At 40.8% G+C, this 18078-nt stretch overlaps 1 protein-coding gene across 1 annotated transcript in view; it reads right to left on the reverse strand.

Annotated features, from left to right (window-relative positions):
- Positions 1 to 16230, reverse strand: part of FAM83B (family with sequence similarity 83 member B) — a 50201-nt gene extending 33971 nt beyond the window's left edge. Inside the window, exons 1-2 of the mRNA XM_049819362.1 lie at positions 16150 to 16230; positions 10862 to 11365 (exon numbers count right to left, since the gene is read on the reverse strand). Coding sequence (XP_049675319.1) covers positions 10862 to 11311 — 450 coding nt within the window. The 5' untranslated portion in view covers positions 11312 to 11365; positions 16150 to 16230. The remainder of the gene's footprint in view (positions 1 to 10861; positions 11366 to 16149) is intronic.
- Positions 16231 to 18078: the final 1848 nt, after the last annotated feature.

An 18078-nucleotide genomic window follows, 5' to 3' on the forward strand; every position in this document is an offset into this window, starting at 1 on the left:
AAAAGTGTCTTCTCTGAGCAGGTGTTATATTTTTCTCTCCCTGTGCTTTACTAAATAACGAAAAAAAATCCTTTTCAAGTTTCATTAGATGCATTGTTTCATAAAATGAGATGAAAATCAATTGTGCATACCAGACATTTTTGTAATTAAATATTCTATTGTAATTTCTGATAAACAAAAGCTCTATCTCTAAACTTCATCCTTGTTGACAAAAACTTCAATTTATTGCATAATAAAACAGAGGGCGAATAAGACAGCCCTATTCAGAAAATATACCTCCCCTAATATTGAATCTGTTACATCTACCATTGATAATAAATATCAGAAACTTGCCAATAAAATTGAGTGATTTGACTAGAAATTCAAAAGCATTGCTCTATTTCTAACATCATGACGGTGTTTTACCACTTTTTACTGGGAAAGACAGAGGATGGGGAAAAGACTCAAAGCCCCTCCTGTAAGCTCTTGCTCCAGGTGTTCTGACTGGCATCCTCCAAGGCACCCCCCTTTTTTATTGACCTAAGAGGGAGCTCACATTCCCACATGTCACACCTGGAACTGCAGTCAGGAAAGGTGCCAAAAGTACCCAGAGCAGGCAGTAAATGCTCACCTCTGGCTGTGGTACACGATGAAAGGAGAAAAGGCAGAAGAGAGAGGGCTGTCCAAAGGGAATAGCTGGACTGGGGGGCAAAGAGGGAAGGGAATGAAAGAGGGACTACAACGAAAATGCGTATGTTTCCTATGGTACTGTAAGTATGGTCACTTTAGGGAGACAGAGCAGAAATGACTGCATATTACAGACACTACGCACAACTCTCTTGCCTTACTTCCATCCGTTTGATACTGATTCTCATGGAGTTACTTCTGATCGACACGTGACAGCACAGAGCAGAGCCCGGCTGAAGTGAACATTGGTCCATCTGCATTTGTCTTAAACTGTCCCCCTCCATGTGACGCTGTAAGACTGAAGCAATCCAAAGCTGCCAGCATTTTCACCCTGGGTGCAGGCTCCAGGGTGTTAATGGTCCCTCGGGAGGTCTAAACAGCATTTAGTTGCTGCACTGGTTTCTAATGGAAGCCTTCCAGCAACTGAATGGACTACCAGAGATCCCTGCTCCTCTGACATGCCTCTTTCCCAACTCCCAAGAAAAGCACATCTTTTCCTTCCTTTTTATTCCTCCAGAAAACACTTGGAGCCCTGGCTTTGCAAGGCTCTGACGTTTACACAGAAGAGGTTCCTGGGCTCTCAAGAGCTCATTGCAGAGGCACTGATTAACTCCTCGGAACTTCAAGTCCTAGTACCAAGCCTTTACTTGGGTCAGAAATCCTGAAATGGGAGATTGCAATCCTGTATCACAGCACTTCAGATATGGACTACACTTCCATTATTAAATTTAACTTACACATAAGAAATCAAATCATCTGACTAATTAAGACTTCTGGCACAAGTGGCTTACTGTCATTTACTAAGCCTAGAATTCATAAACAAAATAGATGATGATATCACCTCAACCATATAGTGCAACATAAAATCTATCATAAAATATAGTGATGCTACTGGTGATCATACAGTGCTAAAATATGAAATAAGGTGATAGCAAATAAACAAATAGAAGAATCAGTCATAATTCCCAGTTTCATCTCTCTGCTCAATTTTCTCATTTCAAAAGTATCTCCTTTGAGCAAAGTAATACAGTTTTTTGTTAAATTTTAAAGCAGCTTTCTGTAGACTCTTAACAGTACATACTACTGTAAGAGTTGGATCCGTTGACGGTTGGTATTTTTAGGCCCATCCTCAGCAAAGACAGGTTACAGATCTCTATCAAACAGATACTGTGCAGCCACATATACCTGCCTATTATTTGAAAGAAACTCACACCCTTGACAGTGACTTTTCAGGCAATTATTGCATGCCTGTGCTAATCCACCATTAGGCAATGCCAAGAAATTACCAGAACAACAGACGGTTTCAGATATTATTGTGCTCTGTCATGCTGGATGGGGACCTGGTTGCTCTGACAGGCGGTATCCCCCTGGCATTTGAGCAAATCAGATTTGCTGGCTGACACTGACATTTCTGTTCGCTGCCTCTGATGTCTCTGACCAGGAGGTACAGCCCACTCGCAGTGAATTCTGCACAGCTGAAAAAGGGCTGTCCCTTGGTGGGCATTTCTTGAGAAAGGTCCCCCACAGAATCAGTAGGCACTTGCTCTTCTTCTGTGCTGGTTATTTCATCTCATCCTCATTCTTATTTCTGGTTTATTGAGCATCAAAAGCCTAGTAGAAAAACACTAACTACAATACCTTCTGTGGGCTGATGCCACTCAGATTCACCTGAATTAGAAGGTGATGTCTAGTGCTTTACCTGGTGCTTAAGCCATAGAGAGAGTTTATTGAGCTGAAGTGCAGCCTGCTTGGCACAGAGCGCCTGCAGCTCCAGGAAACAGCATGAAAATAAGGCTGAGATGTTGTATCTGCCATTTGAACTGAGGGCACACCCATTTGGCTACCTGAATGCACAATCCTGTGTTACTGTTTGAGCCTGACTGCTAGTGGATGAAGCAGATATCAAAGTTTTCTTTTCATCTCTAAGAGATACGGTGCATAACTTCTCATATTATCCTATCGCCCATCTTCATCTCTTACAGCAGGATTGCTGGCAGAAGTGCAAAGGCCTGAGGAGATCTGGTGCTGCAGCTAGCAAAAACCCCCAGATAAAAGATGCACCACAGAAGTTTTCTGAAGGCAGCTTCATGCCCACACGCCTTGCTGGGGAGAGCAGGGGTCACTGCAGACCCTGTTTTTGAGGAATCTGTTCTGGTTCCCTCCCATCTTACATCTTCTGGACAGCCAGTGCAAGCACTCCAGACCAAGAGGCAGAACTGGTTAAGATAATCCACTTATTTAGCAAAGGTATGAGAACAGCTTGTGTATGTCTTGAAGATACACCCTCTTTATCTGAAGATAAGAAAGGACTTTAAGCTTTTACAAGTATTTTTGAAAAGTAAGCAATACAAAGCTACAGTTCTATACTAATGCAAACTTTTTTGGAGAAGTACTGATGTTCCTCAGAAATTAGTTTTCATAACTATAACACTAAATGCATGACTATAAATTTTTTTATCAACCAGAACAACAGAGACAAGAAAATAAAAGCTTGTTATCTGACCCCTAGTTGCTCTGAGCACTGTTTGCTGATATATAATACTCTCAGGCTTTTGGTTCATAATTTTATCTCTTTTTGAATTGTGATATATATTAATTTAATGCTTTTGTGGCTTAGTATTCTCGTCTATAAAATTGCACACACTTTGGTCATGTTCTTTGATGGCTAATGATAAAGGAGAGCACATAAATTCTTCATCTACTGTTTATACTGCAGTAGTGGTATGTCTGTACTGGCTGGCACCAATCGGGAAGACTAAGATACCAGTAAACTATATGATATACAAACATGCAGCGAAACATAATTATGTCTACAGCTTCAGAAAACAAACACCCAGGATATGGGAAAAGATGTCAAACAAAGGCAAGGAAAGCAGAGATGGCTAGTTTGGTTGCTTCCACTTCTATATTTATAATGCAAATAACACTACTGTAAATTCAACTGCCTTACTGATCAGTGGACTGTATACTGAAAAATTATTAACTTCGTTGATCAAGCAAGCCATAGCCAGATCTTGCCATTCTTCAGTTTGAACAGCTCTATTCAGGTGAGTCATTTTATGGGTGTCTGCAGATCCTACTAATCTTGCAAGCTCAATGCCAGTTACGCCCTGTTACTGTTGTGATGGCCACTGCTTCTTTCTTCCCATAGGTAAATTACTGTAGAATTTTAAAGAGTAAAAGCCCTGTGAGATCTCAAGCATGCTGACAGCATTTTTAAAATGTGGACTTTAACTTTTATTGCACAGAAAAGCACTTCTTTATTAGAAAATGGTTATAGACATACTTTATCAACAGGCTAAACGGAAAGGCGTGATCACACTTGTATCAATGGCAAAGTCTGCCCTTTTTTTAGAAAGGTAAATACTGAAGTGTACTTTGACTCCTCTATCACCTGTGCTGGAACATTTGCAGTACTCCTCGGGGAAAATAACAGAGCATTAAGCAAATTGTTCTGAAATAATTACAAGTGAAGTAGATACTGGTACTCAGATCTGATATATGAGGAAACTTAATACACATAACTACATGGCATTCAATCCCGCTCCTTCAAAACAGAAGAATGGGAAATTCTGAACTGGCAGCTCTCTTTGGATTTTTGTGCTTTTTGTTTTGCTCCACATCAGCAGTTCTCCACTTCCCATGTAGTTTCTATCACACTGTATCACACAAATACTGCTGCAGTATTGCAGGTATCTGTATACCAAGCTATGCTCATTTAGAATTCTATCACAGATAGTATAATATTTTAGTTTCCAAATTCTGATACATGACAAACAAATTTAAAGTTTAAAATAACCCAAAATGTGTCCCCTATCCCTCAGAGCATCACTGGCTATGTTGGAAAGCTATCAGAGATCAAAAGCTATGCTAAAACTGCAAGAGATCAAAAAGGCCTATGGCAATATGAATGTGAAGTGATTAAGCCTATAGTTCTTCAGGAAAGATTGTTCCCTGGCTGAAAAAAAATTAGAAAAACTCAGACCTCTTGAGGATAGGAATTCAGAAGAACAAAAATAGCACTTCAACTTTATCAGGTTTTTTTTTTTTTACAAGCAAGAAAAGGAGAGGGACAAACCCAAATACACTAGACTGGGCACTGAAAGAAGCATTCTGCCTGGGCAAAATTATTTGAAATCAACCGTTTTGTATTTATAGCATATTTTGACCTATAATTGCTTCAGCATATTCTGGTACAAAGTTACTGTTGAATACGATAAAGAACATTTTAAGCTACTGAATGTGCAAAAAGCGTAAATGACTTTTTAACAGCACTTTTGTTTTGACTGACAAAGATTGATGTCAATGAGAATATTTTAATGAAAAAATATTGCTACAAAGCGTATGTGTATGCTTACTTCAGATATATATATATGTGAATGAGACGGATATTAATAATGAAATACAGCTGCCTGTGGGATCTGGCCTTCATTTTTCCCTATTCCATTTTGAAATCCATTATGGAGGTGTGATATTTTGATAACACATTAGCACAGTTGTGACATAAAAATAGCAATACCTATAAATTAGTCAATTACATCTTTTAGTATAAAATAACAGTAACAAAGATGTCAAAATAGCCTTGCAATCCTTTGGCCTGATAGAAATCTATGAGTAAAAACCCACTACAACTGATTAAAAATTATTTTAACGGGAGGGTTACCAGGAAAAATTGTGGGTTTCATGTTTAGAGCAACTGGGTATAAGAAATGCATTTTGCAGAAGTCCCACGTTGTCCAGATTATAAAAGTGCTTGCAGATGTGTCCCATTGATGGCAGCCCTCTCTGTCTGCATTATAAGTGCACTGCTCTGACTGCTCTGGGACTACCCTTACATGGAGGGGGTGGGAGGGCAGAAGGACAAGGGGACAAGCAAGTAAAATAGTGTGAAGACTCCAAAGGCAAACCCAAGCAGCTAAAATACCTGAAATAATTACTCGTTCTGAGCAGATGGCAAAAAATTGATACTGAGCCACACAATAATAGCACCAAGAGCAAGACACATGTCCTCTTCCAATGCATGGCATGTGCCCTGCGTGATTAGAAAAGCTAGGACGTGACCTCACTCTCTCTAATAAATCTATCAAAAGCTAAAAATCATGTTTCACCTGGAAACCGTACTCATGAGTGCCATGCTGGTTTTCAACCAACAGCAAGTCATTTAACAGAAGGTAAGTGGAAGTGAATGATGAATGCACCCTTCAGTGTAGCAGCTGAACCAAAAAACACCTGCTGAAATCCTCGTGGGGTAGAATATTTTGGCAGGGAAAATGTTGCCTATACATCTTCAGCTGGGAACTGTGTCTTTCCACCTGTTATTCTCACCTTAAAAAAGATATCCACTGTTTATCAGACACTCTACAGATAACACAGAAAACTTTTGAGTGGGATGACTATTTCATTTATCTATTCTCCCTCCTTCAATTCAGCAGATTGCTCTAGCTTTTATGAACAAAAAACTGTAGCCCCTCTCTCATCTGGTTGGACTGTTGCAATTAATAAGCTAAGACAAGCATTGCCACAAGCACGATTCATTATCATTGTTCCAGTCTGCGTTCAAATTATTTTTAAAATAGTTGGCAAAGAGTATTGTTGAGAGAGTAAAAAAAGATTGCTCAACACACCCATATTCTACAAGTTTCTTTCTGTATAAAAACATCACTCTTCATATAGGCATGTAAAGAATTTGACTTTCTTTCATACTAGACTGCAGCCAGTACTAGACTATTATTATTATATTATAGACACGATCAAATGAGATCAATAGTGAATAACCATTTTTTTCTGTAATACACAACCTCTCACTCTTGCCTGAAACAAAACAAAACAAAAAAACCCAACCCCAAACTGTAAGAAAATATTTTCCGTTTTATATGATTCTAAAATGAGTCAACTGTTTTTGTTTATTTGACTAGGTCCAGTGCTCTAGAAGACAACACAGGCATTAGATTTTGTACATAACTCACTCTCACAAGAATTCAAAGAAAGTCCTTTTTGACTTACTAAGGGCCTACCTACAGTGGGTCTGGTAAGACTTAATAACAAGTTGCGCTTGTTTACAGTGTAACTTAATTCTTTCCCAAGGGTCCAAGTTTTGCAACCCTTTCTCACATTAAGAAGCCCAATCATGAGTAATTCAGCAAAAACAACTGCCTTTTTTGATTTTCCAAAATGATAACACACATCTACATTTCTATTTAAGCTTCTAAACAATTAACTTTTGAAAAAAGTCTAACAACTATCACTGATTTTACGAACCTAAGCTTAAGAGTGCTAGTCTACTTGAGTAAAATAAAATCAGTGAAAAGTACTGCATATTTATTGAATAGCATGCAACTTCATACATTCCATCAGAAATCCCAAAAGTATGTCAGGGAAGTCCTTCAGTGTTTTCTGTCTTGTGCTGCAAACCATCAATCCTTGAGTTGTCTAAACAACATGGTTCTTTAAACAACAGGTTTGAATTCTCTCCAGGAAGAGCTGATCCTTATTTGGATATCAATCTAAAAGACTTAGAGCTATACATTCTCTCTAAAACCGTGTAGGAATGTCTCAGTGGTGGAGAGAGGAATCCAGTTAATGAAGTAAGAGAAAAACACACTGCCAGAAGGACCCTTTGGTGCTCTGTCCTGTCCTTTCCCTCTTGCCTCACCCTGTCAATCACGCCTGAGAAGATAGTACGAGCTGTTTGTTGCACACATGTACAACCCTCATAACGGACGGTTTTGAGGCAACTCTTAGGACAAGTCATACAGGGAGAAGACGCTTCATTATTGAAGTCTCTGTGTTACTTTATAGCAAGAGAAGGAAGTTTCACGTTAACCTGACACAGATGAGTAATCATCTTGATACCATTTCCCAGATGAATAATCTTCTCAGGAAAAACTACTAAACACTATCAGTTGTGGTTCAGACAGCCCAGCCAGGATGAGTCAGGCTGTAGGAGCACCTCAAGCTTCAGAGAAGCCGGAAACCTGCCAATGATTAAAGGTAGAAGCCTCCAAAACACACGAGAAATAAGGCCACTGGCTTGTTTTCAGAAGTCCATCCATCATTAAGGTCAGACAGACCTTGCAGTGCTTTCTTCCCCACACAGTTATATCAACATCTAAAAAAGACTCGTGTCTCCCCAGTTGACACAGTCACGCCAAACAGCTCCTTGTATGAACACAGTGTTGTATTGACAGAGGAGGGTTGCTGGCATGCTCTATCATTTGGAGATGAGGTCTAGTTACACCAACAGTAAACCCAGCTTGTTGACATGTTAGGTTTGACCTAAGGCACTCTGCTAACATCACACCTGTCCCTCAGAAGTGCTGTAGTATAGACTGCAATGTAAAGCCATCCCATGTACAATACAGTTGCCTTGCTCTAAGTTCAGAAACATATCACAAGCATGGTTTCATCTCTTTGAAAGGGTTACCTCATTTTTCTAGGATTTAAAAATATTGATCCTTCATGTAAGAAAAACTCCTGTATTATATTGCCTGTACTTACCATGAAGGTGATGTGCATAATTTTTATGCAGATTATGCATTTAAGAAACACGTAAGTGACAAGATTTTCTTACGACACTTTTTCATAGTCACTGTTTTTAGTCTAGTGTTGCATAGCCTTACAGATGATTTTCCTCTTTAGTCAGGAAAAAACACTGTCAGCAAGCAAGTTGCTTAATGTTCTTTACAACATCTCTTCTTAAGGTCAAAATTAACATATGTAATGATCATTTTAAGGAGTGACACTGTGATGCATCAAGCATGAAAGAGGTCAAGAGTAAGTCCACTAATAATGTCATCTTATCCTTATATATCTCCAAATACTCAAAAGAATCTAGGTTGCAACTGGCTCATTCTCCTTCATAAATTTTTGGGCTAGTATATAGATATAAATATATAGAATGGGTTCCTTCATGGGGTGAATCAGTGCAGAAACATTCTCTGCCTTGCCCTTGTAGGAGCTGGTTTCCTACTGCACCGAGTGTTCACGTAGCCCAGGGAAATCAGTGCCTGAACTCAGGCACTCAGGTTTGGTGGTTAAAGTTAGGTGGTATGAATATGCCCACCTCCAACAGTCTGTTTATTTTCCCACAGAAGTTTGCCAAAATTCTGAAATTTTGCTTAGAGCTGTATTGGTTTATTGTGATTTGCTGAAGAACTTGTTTATTCTTTACAGGTTTCTGGTTTTCATGTATAACCTTTTCCTATTTCCTTTGAATATTCTCGCAAGACTACACATCTCCACTACTATATAACAAAGAACCCTGTTTAATATAACTATATTTTTATAAGTGGCTTAGGAGAAGTAGGTTAGCCTGTTTACAAAGTGTTTGCCTACTGTAAGCATGTTTTAAATACCTTACTTAACCTTACTTAGAAATCCTTTAAACTTTTCTATGCCTCTGCAGACAGAAGAGACTGAACAACACTTTGCCTTTTAGATTTAATTGCTGCTTCCTGAAGCGACCAACCCATATCATTGTATCAAAAGTGTTAATGGCTGTTGCTGCTTAGGTTGTGCTGATCAACTGAACAAACCTTTCAGCTGTCAGATTTGACAGTGACATGTGCATAACATCCTCTTTATAAAGTGGAAGCACTACAAACACATTGGAGACCCAATATACTATGCACTCAACCTTTTTCTGAAGAGGGGTAAGAATTGCATCTAATTTTTCTCCACAGCTGCATTCAATGGCATTTTACAAGGCAGCACCACCAGCTAAGAGAGCCATCAGAAAGGGACTGGATTGCATGCAGACAGCCAGCTAGGCACAAAAAGCATGGCAGCTAACAGGAGGCAGCCTTTCATCGTGGCGTATCAAGACCTTGTACCAAAACTGAACCAGTCTTGGCAAAGAGTTTCTGTGGTTTCCCGTACAGTGGATACATTGGTAGCTCAGGAGCTGCAGTTGAAAAAGATCGGAGAGTATCCTGGGCAAGCCACGGTCAAGCTTCACTACATACAAAAGCAGAAAACACCAAATCTCACTCTGAAAGGTACAAAGAGGTAGAGAAGTAATTAAGTCTCCTCTTCCTTGAGCATACAGTCATTCTAGACTGTAAACTGCAGGATAAAAGGCCTAGTGATAACTCTATTATGCTAACAAATTATATGCTTTACTTAAATAAAGGAGAGACAATGTAAAAAGATGTTGTCCTTCCCTTCCCCGCCTTTTTCAGTCCATTGCCATTGCACATGTTTACGTGCACATTTCAGGCACTGAAGCATTTATGGATGCACTCGAGCTAGAACCCATCCTACCAATTTGAAGCCCATAGAGTCACACAGAACCCAATTTATTTCACGAGGAAGAAAGGGGAGTGTGACGTACTTGCTAGGAATACTTCTGAAACCTTGTCACATCTGTTTAACGAGGTAACGTTGCCCAGGGTCAAACAGACTGCATGCTAATACATTTTTTGGTGTTTTTTTAAAATTGACACTGGAAAGCAAAAGGTGGTTTATACATACAGTACCCCCTACACTGAGGTGTATGCTGGGTGTGCCTTAGGAAACTCAAAATGCAAGTGCCCCTAAGTGGAGACGAGTACATTTGCAGAAGTGTCCACACTTCTTATAAATTAGTCATTAGTCAGAAATTAAGGTAAGTACCCAACTAAAATCTATTTTCTTGTTGCCTAAGCCTCTTTTTTTTTTTCTTCTGAGCTCTCTTTAATACTTTCTGACTAATTTCTGCAAGGACAGTTGGCATGCAAAATCACAAAACCTGAGACTGTCAAGGTACACGAGTCAGATGTACACCAAGGTGTTATTTTCTTATAACAGCTGTCTACCGTGCCAAGTCGATGCATGTTTCCACTGACACAAAAGAGAAACCTTAGGATATATCCTCAAGTTAGACAGAATTGTATCACTTGAGGTATATTCAACTGAGGTCAAAGAAAAGGTGTGCTGATTATCTACAAATTTCTCATGGACTGGTCAGCATTACAATAAAATGGTAATTATGCTTCATTAATCCATCCAATTAATTCCTGGTCCCTTGTAAATAAGGTTAATAACATTGGTGCATGTGATATCAATGGACCGATCTCAGTCTGTGGAAAACCTTTCCATCTGAATTGTTAGCAGCCAGACTGTTTTTCCTGCCAGAAGAAAAAAAAAGCCTCTAGTAAGACACCAACTAGACTATTATTGCCACATTTTTCTTTTCAATAATATTTTTCATGTTTACCTTTCTTGCATCTCGTATCATCTTCCGAATAGTTTCCTTTATGGTGTAAGGCTGTGCTCGTGGTGGATGAAAAAGCAGATCAATATTTGTGCCACCAGAAATTCCAGGCATCAGGTAGGGCCAACCTAAGTCAAGATTTGGAGCTTCCACATCTGATTCAATAGGCCAGTATGTTCCCGAGGAAGAGGTGTCATCAATGGCATTGTTAGAGGAATAAATTGTGTTTTGGGGAAGTTTGTGAACATTGTTCAAAATATAATCAATTTCCTCATCGGCTAGGAATTCTGAGCATCTCTCTTTGGAAAGAAATTCTTTGTAGGCTTCTAAACCTCCTTCAATTAGAGCATCAATAGCTACTCGGTACCATTCCTTGTAATGAGGTTCAATATAGTTGTCTGATCTGCATTCATCATGTAAGGACGATAGCAAAGATGAAGTTTCCATTTTCATATATATTTTGTATAAAGTCTCTTAAACTTCCATTCGTGAGCTGATGAAATGTATCTGTAAAGAGGGAAAAGTAAGAAAACAATCAATATTTCTAGAGATCTATGACATGCACACAGATTTTATTCAAAATACTTTTCTGGTAATGTTGCTCTAAGTTTTTCTAGCACCTTCCAAGAATTTAAAAATGTTCTGAAAAGGCTCAGGGATTAATATCGTCAAATGAATATTAAAGAGCTAGATAAAGAGTTTCTTCTACATATGACAAAAGTAAACACATAATTAAGTGATTTGATGAAGTTCTTATATTAAAAGCTACAGCAGAGCTCATAATACACTGAAGATCTGTACCAATAACACCAATAGATACGCAATGTATGCTCCAATACACTACTGTAGGTTGTGTTTAGAAACTCTATAACAACTGAGAGTGGTGTTCAGAGAAACACTTCAGAAACCCATTGATTTTCTACTTTTTGATGCATTAATCTTTCTCTGCAGCGCATTCCTTTTCTCCAACTTCTTTGAAACCGCAGTAATTCAGGTCCTTCTCCTTATCTATTTGTTCTCCCATGCTGATCTAATCCATTTTGTTGCTCCGAAGCAGGACCAGCCTACCTCATTTCAGTGAGTTATGAGGAACTCCAGAAAGATTTCTCCTCCCACATCTGGGATCAAACTCTGAATCAGCAATATGATGTCTAGTTTCCACCCTGCTCATTCCTTCTGCCAAAAGGAGCGGCTGCTTTAATCTTAATATTTTTTTTTTTCCCCAAAACCCATTAATAATAAATTATTTACTGCTGCCGATTTATAAATTCGTTCTTACCATCTTTTTACTTCATTTAATAAGAGCTGAGAGGGTTGGTTTCTGCTGTGACAATTCGGGATTTAAGGTAGAGAGAGGACAAATGGCCAATGTTTCTTCCTTCACATTTGTGCAAGCCTACAGGACTCCAGCAACTCCTCCAGCAACTCTAATGCTTGCCTAAAACCTAAACTGCAATGAATTTCTGCACTGGACCGGTTAGCCACCAAAAAAAAAAAAATGTGGGGAGGGGGGGAGCAGGCAGAATTTTCATGAGAGAACCATGAGCATGAGATACATGGTAGCACTGTTTCATCTTTCAGGGCTAGGGCATGAAGCTTAAGAGAAAGATAGCAGAAGTAGGAAGGACATCCAGTGAAGGCAGAATAGTTACAAAAAGCATATAAAAAGTATAGCTTGAAAGTTAACACTGGGTTTCCCTACAAGCCTAATTAATAGTATAGCAGTTTAACAGCAAGGAATAGTCGTGCAGAGTTCTGATTTCATTTACTGGCATATAAACATAACACAATTCTCTCTTCACATCAAGACCTTTCAGATATTTTTGCCAACAGTGCATTTGCTTTCCACTGTCTGCTGGGAACAGTTTAAACCTTCTTGAAAGGAAATGTAAATTATCTACATTAACCTAAAGGAATGAAAATCAGAATCTCCATACACTACTGATACTCCAAAGTCCAATTAAATGTTCAATTAAACCAAGATTTCTGAGGAACTTGGGAAGTCTGAGGTTTAAAAAAAGACCAAGAAAGAAAAATCCAGATCTGAGGCTGGCATCAGCATGTCATATGAAATAATTCCATTTGAATCCTGTCTCTCAGCCAAGTAGCAGGGTAGATCTTCCCAGATAGGATTGCTTTCGAGCCTGGGGGAAGGGAGTGTTTCTGGCTGCTTCCAGAGTAGCTCTTTGTGGTGAACTGGAAAGCAGCAAGCGAAAGGGTTCTGACTGCTCTCCCCCGACCGAGAATTACATGTATTCCTGTGACAGACACCCAAGGCTTCACTCTACACTGCTCTCACAGGTAGAAATAAAAAGTTATAAAATAGGAGTGATACCATTTCACTTTGCCCAGATGCAGATACAGTCTGCGGTGTAAGGAGACAGAGAACCAAGCACGCGGTACAGCCGAGACAGACTGATTCAAAGAGCAAACTCTTACAATCTTGTAAAATTAAAACTTTTGCATTGGTGTCCCATGGAAGCCAATCATCTGGAACAGGTTTTCAAGACATTTTAGATGAAGAACGAAAAACTACCAAGAGTTCAAAATGCAGAGTTACTCAGCTGAGTTGTTCTGAAGAGTCTGAACACTAATGCAGGTGACTTTACTGAGAATCTAATACAACCCTCTTGTAGGGCCCTCCAGGACAAGTACCAGTCTAAACAGTGTAATAAAACAGTCAGTCTTATTATGACATTTAAGGCTTAGTGTGATTTTACAAAGGCAAATGAAAGATATTTCTAAAATTCTTATTACTTTGTAATGGATATACTTCTAAAATAGGAATTCTGCCACTGATTTCATATATACAGTTGAGAAAGACGTGTTTATTTCAAAAGCTTGTCTAAATCCCTTTTTTCTTCTTCTCACTCACTCTTTCCTTTGAAAATAATATAAGGGAACAGGACTATACTTAATATGTTAATTTGTGCAATATAAAATACTGAATGTTATGAACAAATAAAAGGCAAAAAATGATTGCGTGTGTGTGCTGGCTCACGTGTGTTTTTCGTTTGGTTTGGTTCTTTTGTTTTTTGTAATAGTATAGTATATTGTTTGACTTTTCATTGAAAACAATGAATTAATTAATTGTGGCATAGGTCAAATGCAGTAACTTATGCTCAGACTTATGTTGAAAGCAGGTATAAATATACCATAATCTTGGAAAGGTGAGACTTCTAGTGCAGTGTCTTCCAAACTAGGATAGTTACATCTTTGATGTTGATCTTTGATTTACAAGTGTTGTTTATAAAAGAAGCTTAAAGCAGTGCGCATTTATTTAAGAAAGTAAATGTAAAATCTGTCAGCATGGAAATAAATCACAGAACAGATGAGACAAATGAGAAAATTCTAATTCTGGTTTTTGGAATGAAGGACATCAGCATGCCATACATTCATGAGAAGAAACAGAAGAAAACTCCCAAATCAAAATGATGGCTTCATATCTGTTTGACAAAAGCACTAGATGTCTTGACACAGGTGTTTTCCTCCTTAGAAGGTTAGAGCTATTTTGTAGGAAACGTACCTATCAAACCAATGTAATTTTGGATGGAGGGGCAGAGGTTTAGACAAAATTCTAAAATAAACTTTTTGGTGTCTTCTTCAACCATGTATAATGATTTCAGAATAATCAACCTGATTCTTCAAAGATCCTACTCAGGTCAACAATTCTTTTAGCGAGGTTGTGCAGAATGAGGCCCATCTCTGGAGGCTTCCAGAGCTTTATCAGACTTCATGTACATGATTACAAATTTTACCAGTGCCAGGAAAGCTGTTGTTCATCCTCTGAGAAATAACCTTGGCTTTTAATCCCAGCCCAGCATATCAGCCGTCTTCGCTGCTTGGACACAGGTATCAATTATTTCAAACTTTTTTTATTAAGTGCCATTAATAGGCTTAAATTGAATTTAAACTCCCACGCAGCTGCTAAAACTGAATCTTATGCTGCAGAACAAAAACTCTGAATCCTGCACTGATGTGATCATCTTGTCCTTCTATGAGCAACATGCTCGGACCTTTCCAGTGCCATTATCAGGAACCCAGCAAGAAGAGAGCTTTTTCTTTGAAAGAAAAGTAAATGTGCCTTTCTGCAGAAAGATACAGAGAGTATCCCAGCTTCCACAAAAGCAGCAGATGACAAATGCCCACTGAAGAAAATGATGCAACATTCTGCGGTGGTTCCAGGAGCACAGTCCTCCAGGCTAGAGCTAAAGACAAGCAACTTCCCTGCCTTACTAATATTCTCAGGATTTGAAAAATTTCCTATTCAGCAACTTGGGGGAGCAGCTCTAACCTCAGGCTCCTTCAGCTGGTCCTTGGCAAGGCCCTGGCCATGATGCTCTCCTCTCCTCGGGATGTCCTTATCTCTTTCCCAAAGGAAATGTGACTGCTTGGATAGTTTCTGCATGAAGTTTCAACCTCGCCACCTCAGTCAGGGGAAATTTAAACTGCGGGAACATCTTGTCGCGAGCCCCTCTCTCAGGTATCGGTTTTGGGGCATCCACCTGAGCTCTCTGCTGAGGACCCTCCCCATCGCTTAAGGGCCCAGCGTGACCAGCCTTTAACAGAATAAAGAGGCATTTTACGACAGCTGCCTTCCACCAGCCCTTTGTACGAAGAAACTGTGTCAAGAATAAATGATAATCGCCTACATTAAGCAGTGACAGGCAGTTATTTCATTATTAATGAAATTACAGTATTTTCCGTGGATGCAAAAGGCATCGAATTCAAGCGAAAAACGGCACCGCAAGCGCTCCTGCTTCTTTCTCTCTCTCTTTTTTTTCCCCCCTTTTTAAACCAGAAAGTTAACTTTTCAGGCATAAACGGCGGGAACCAGGCGGCACCGCCACATGCTTGGGGGACACGCCTCAGCCCTGAGGACACCGCGCGTGGGTCACCCCCGGCCACGCTGGGGGCCCACAGCTCCCCGCGGGACCCCGGTCCCGCAGAGGGGGGGCGGACGGGTTGCGCGACGCGGCCCCGCGAGGGACCCCGCGCCCCCCCCCCCCCCCCCCTCCTCCCGCTCCCCTCAGGTGCCCGCGGCCGGAGCCGCCGCCTCCATTTCGCGATCCCCCGCGCCCCCGTCTCACAGGCCCCGCGGTTTTGGCGGGGCGGGGGGGCGGCCGCCTCACGCTCCCCGTCGAGAGGGCGGGGGTCGGCGGGGGTAGAGCCGTCCCCGGTCCCAGTCCCGGGGGTGGGGGGGGGGGGGGAGACAGAAGGGAGACCCACTCACGGCGCCGGTGCCCCGCGGTGGGGGGGGGGGGGGACGGGGGGGGACGGGGGGGTCTCACCTCCGGAGCGGTTCGATCCGGCTGCTTGCGATCGCGGCGGCGAGTCAAGGAGGCGCAGGGCTCATCGCAGGTTACTTCCCGTCTCTCTGAGGCGCGGTGGGTGTGGAAACTAGTTACAACATGTCAGGACGGTGTCGCACCTAAACCCGCCGCCGCGGGAGCGGGGCAAGGACTTGTCTGAACTGGGGAAGCCCGGCCCTCGCGTGGAGTGAAGGGCAGCGCGTTCCCAGGGGCGCGGCGGGCCCGGCCCGGCCCGATCCACGCACATCGGTGGCCCGCGGGGTGGTGGCCCCCGGCAGCGGGGCGTGCGTGTGCGTGGGAGATGAAAACTCCAAGCAAACATTGGCTTGAAGAAAAAAAAAATAAACCCGTCAGCCTCGAGTCACGGTTTCCAGGTTGACTCCCGGGGAGCGATACCCGTTGGAGACCTTGAAATTAGGTTATGTGGGTGAGCCCCCTCTCTGTAGCTCAGGTGCTTTAAAATGTTCTTCTTTCGCTCGTCGTGTCTCAGTTTTAGAGGAACAGACCTGAAGGCAGAGCCCCAGGCCAGGCCTTCCCGCAACTGCCGTCATCCTCCTCCTCACTTGGCGCAGGGTGGGCACACCAGCGTGGCGATCCCACGCTTGGAAACGTCGGAGAGCCCTCTCTGGAAGTCCCTTCCAAAACACGGTCGTCTTTTTAGTAGGACCATGTGACGGCCAACGGATCAGCGCATCACACGTGTGCATGACTTAAGCATAACCAAGTTTGCTTTGTCATTTTAAATTAATGGCAACAGATGGAAAACTTTTTGTAGGGTTTGTCCATATCCTACTCTGTGGTGCGTAACTTTTTCATCAGCCTTTTAAGACGATGCAGTGTAACCCTGACAAATATGCTTTATCAGCAATAATTCATCCAGTCTGGCCTTAAGTACAAACTTTTTTTCTAACATTTACTACCCAATCATAAGTGCAGGGTATATCCTATTTCTGAAGCTAAGCATGGTTCTACTCTAACTTTTTGATGACAGTCCTCTGAGGAAAAAAAAAAAGGTAAAAATATGCAGCATCTATACAACAATATACATATATAAATGTATAAGTCAGGTGGCCACCCGGCAGTGACTTTTTCTATACAGTTAATTCAGGCAATGGAATGCAAAAGAGGAAATAGTAGGTGTCAATATATTCATGGACTGGACTACCCTTTAGGATCACCTGGATTAAATGATTAGGCTCTTCTGACAGCCAAAAAGCGAATTTCCCTGGTTTTGATGAAAAATAAAGGGGAAAAACTGCTGTAAAAACAAACAAACTAACTTTTAAAATGCACCTAGTACTTTATAGTTGTTAGTACACAGCAGTTTTTATCCCATGAAAATGTGTGGTCAGGAAGGAGAATGTGTTTCTGTGGAAACTTGTCCATAAAGAGGTAGGGCCATGTAAATTTTTAAAAGAGCAGATCTATTTTCTAAAATTATTTTTGAAAGGGTAGCAAGGTGGATGGGTGATCACAGAAGCACTTTTGACCTTGACTGAATTGGTTGGACTTTTATTACATAAAATTTACAAGTATTACTGGGTCTTTCTTTTAGAGAAGTCAGTGGTTGAGTACCAGCTTAGCATAAACAAAAAGCTGTAATGAGACCAGGAATAGCTTTCTAAATCAGGCAATCTGCATGAAAAAAGGACCTAGGGTTTTTTGCTACATTAGTATTTGTACAATCAAAGGGTTTTTTTTCTGTGCTTTTACAGTGCCCAGCTCAGTGGGAAACTGATCTAGTACTGAGATCTTAAGCAACACACATGCACTAGAAATGAACAATACAGTATAAAACAGCAACAATAATATCAGTAATAGTAAAGCATTACTATTGCTGTTTTAATAAGGAGAACCATGTGCTCTCTGAATAGCCAGTACACGGTGCCAACTTTAACAGGTAAACAG

Source organism: Accipiter gentilis, chromosome 16, assembly GCF_929443795.1.
Source record: "Accipiter gentilis chromosome 16, bAccGen1.1, whole genome shotgun sequence".
Taxonomy (NCBI): Eukaryota; Metazoa; Chordata; class Aves; order Accipitriformes; family Accipitridae; genus Astur; species Astur gentilis.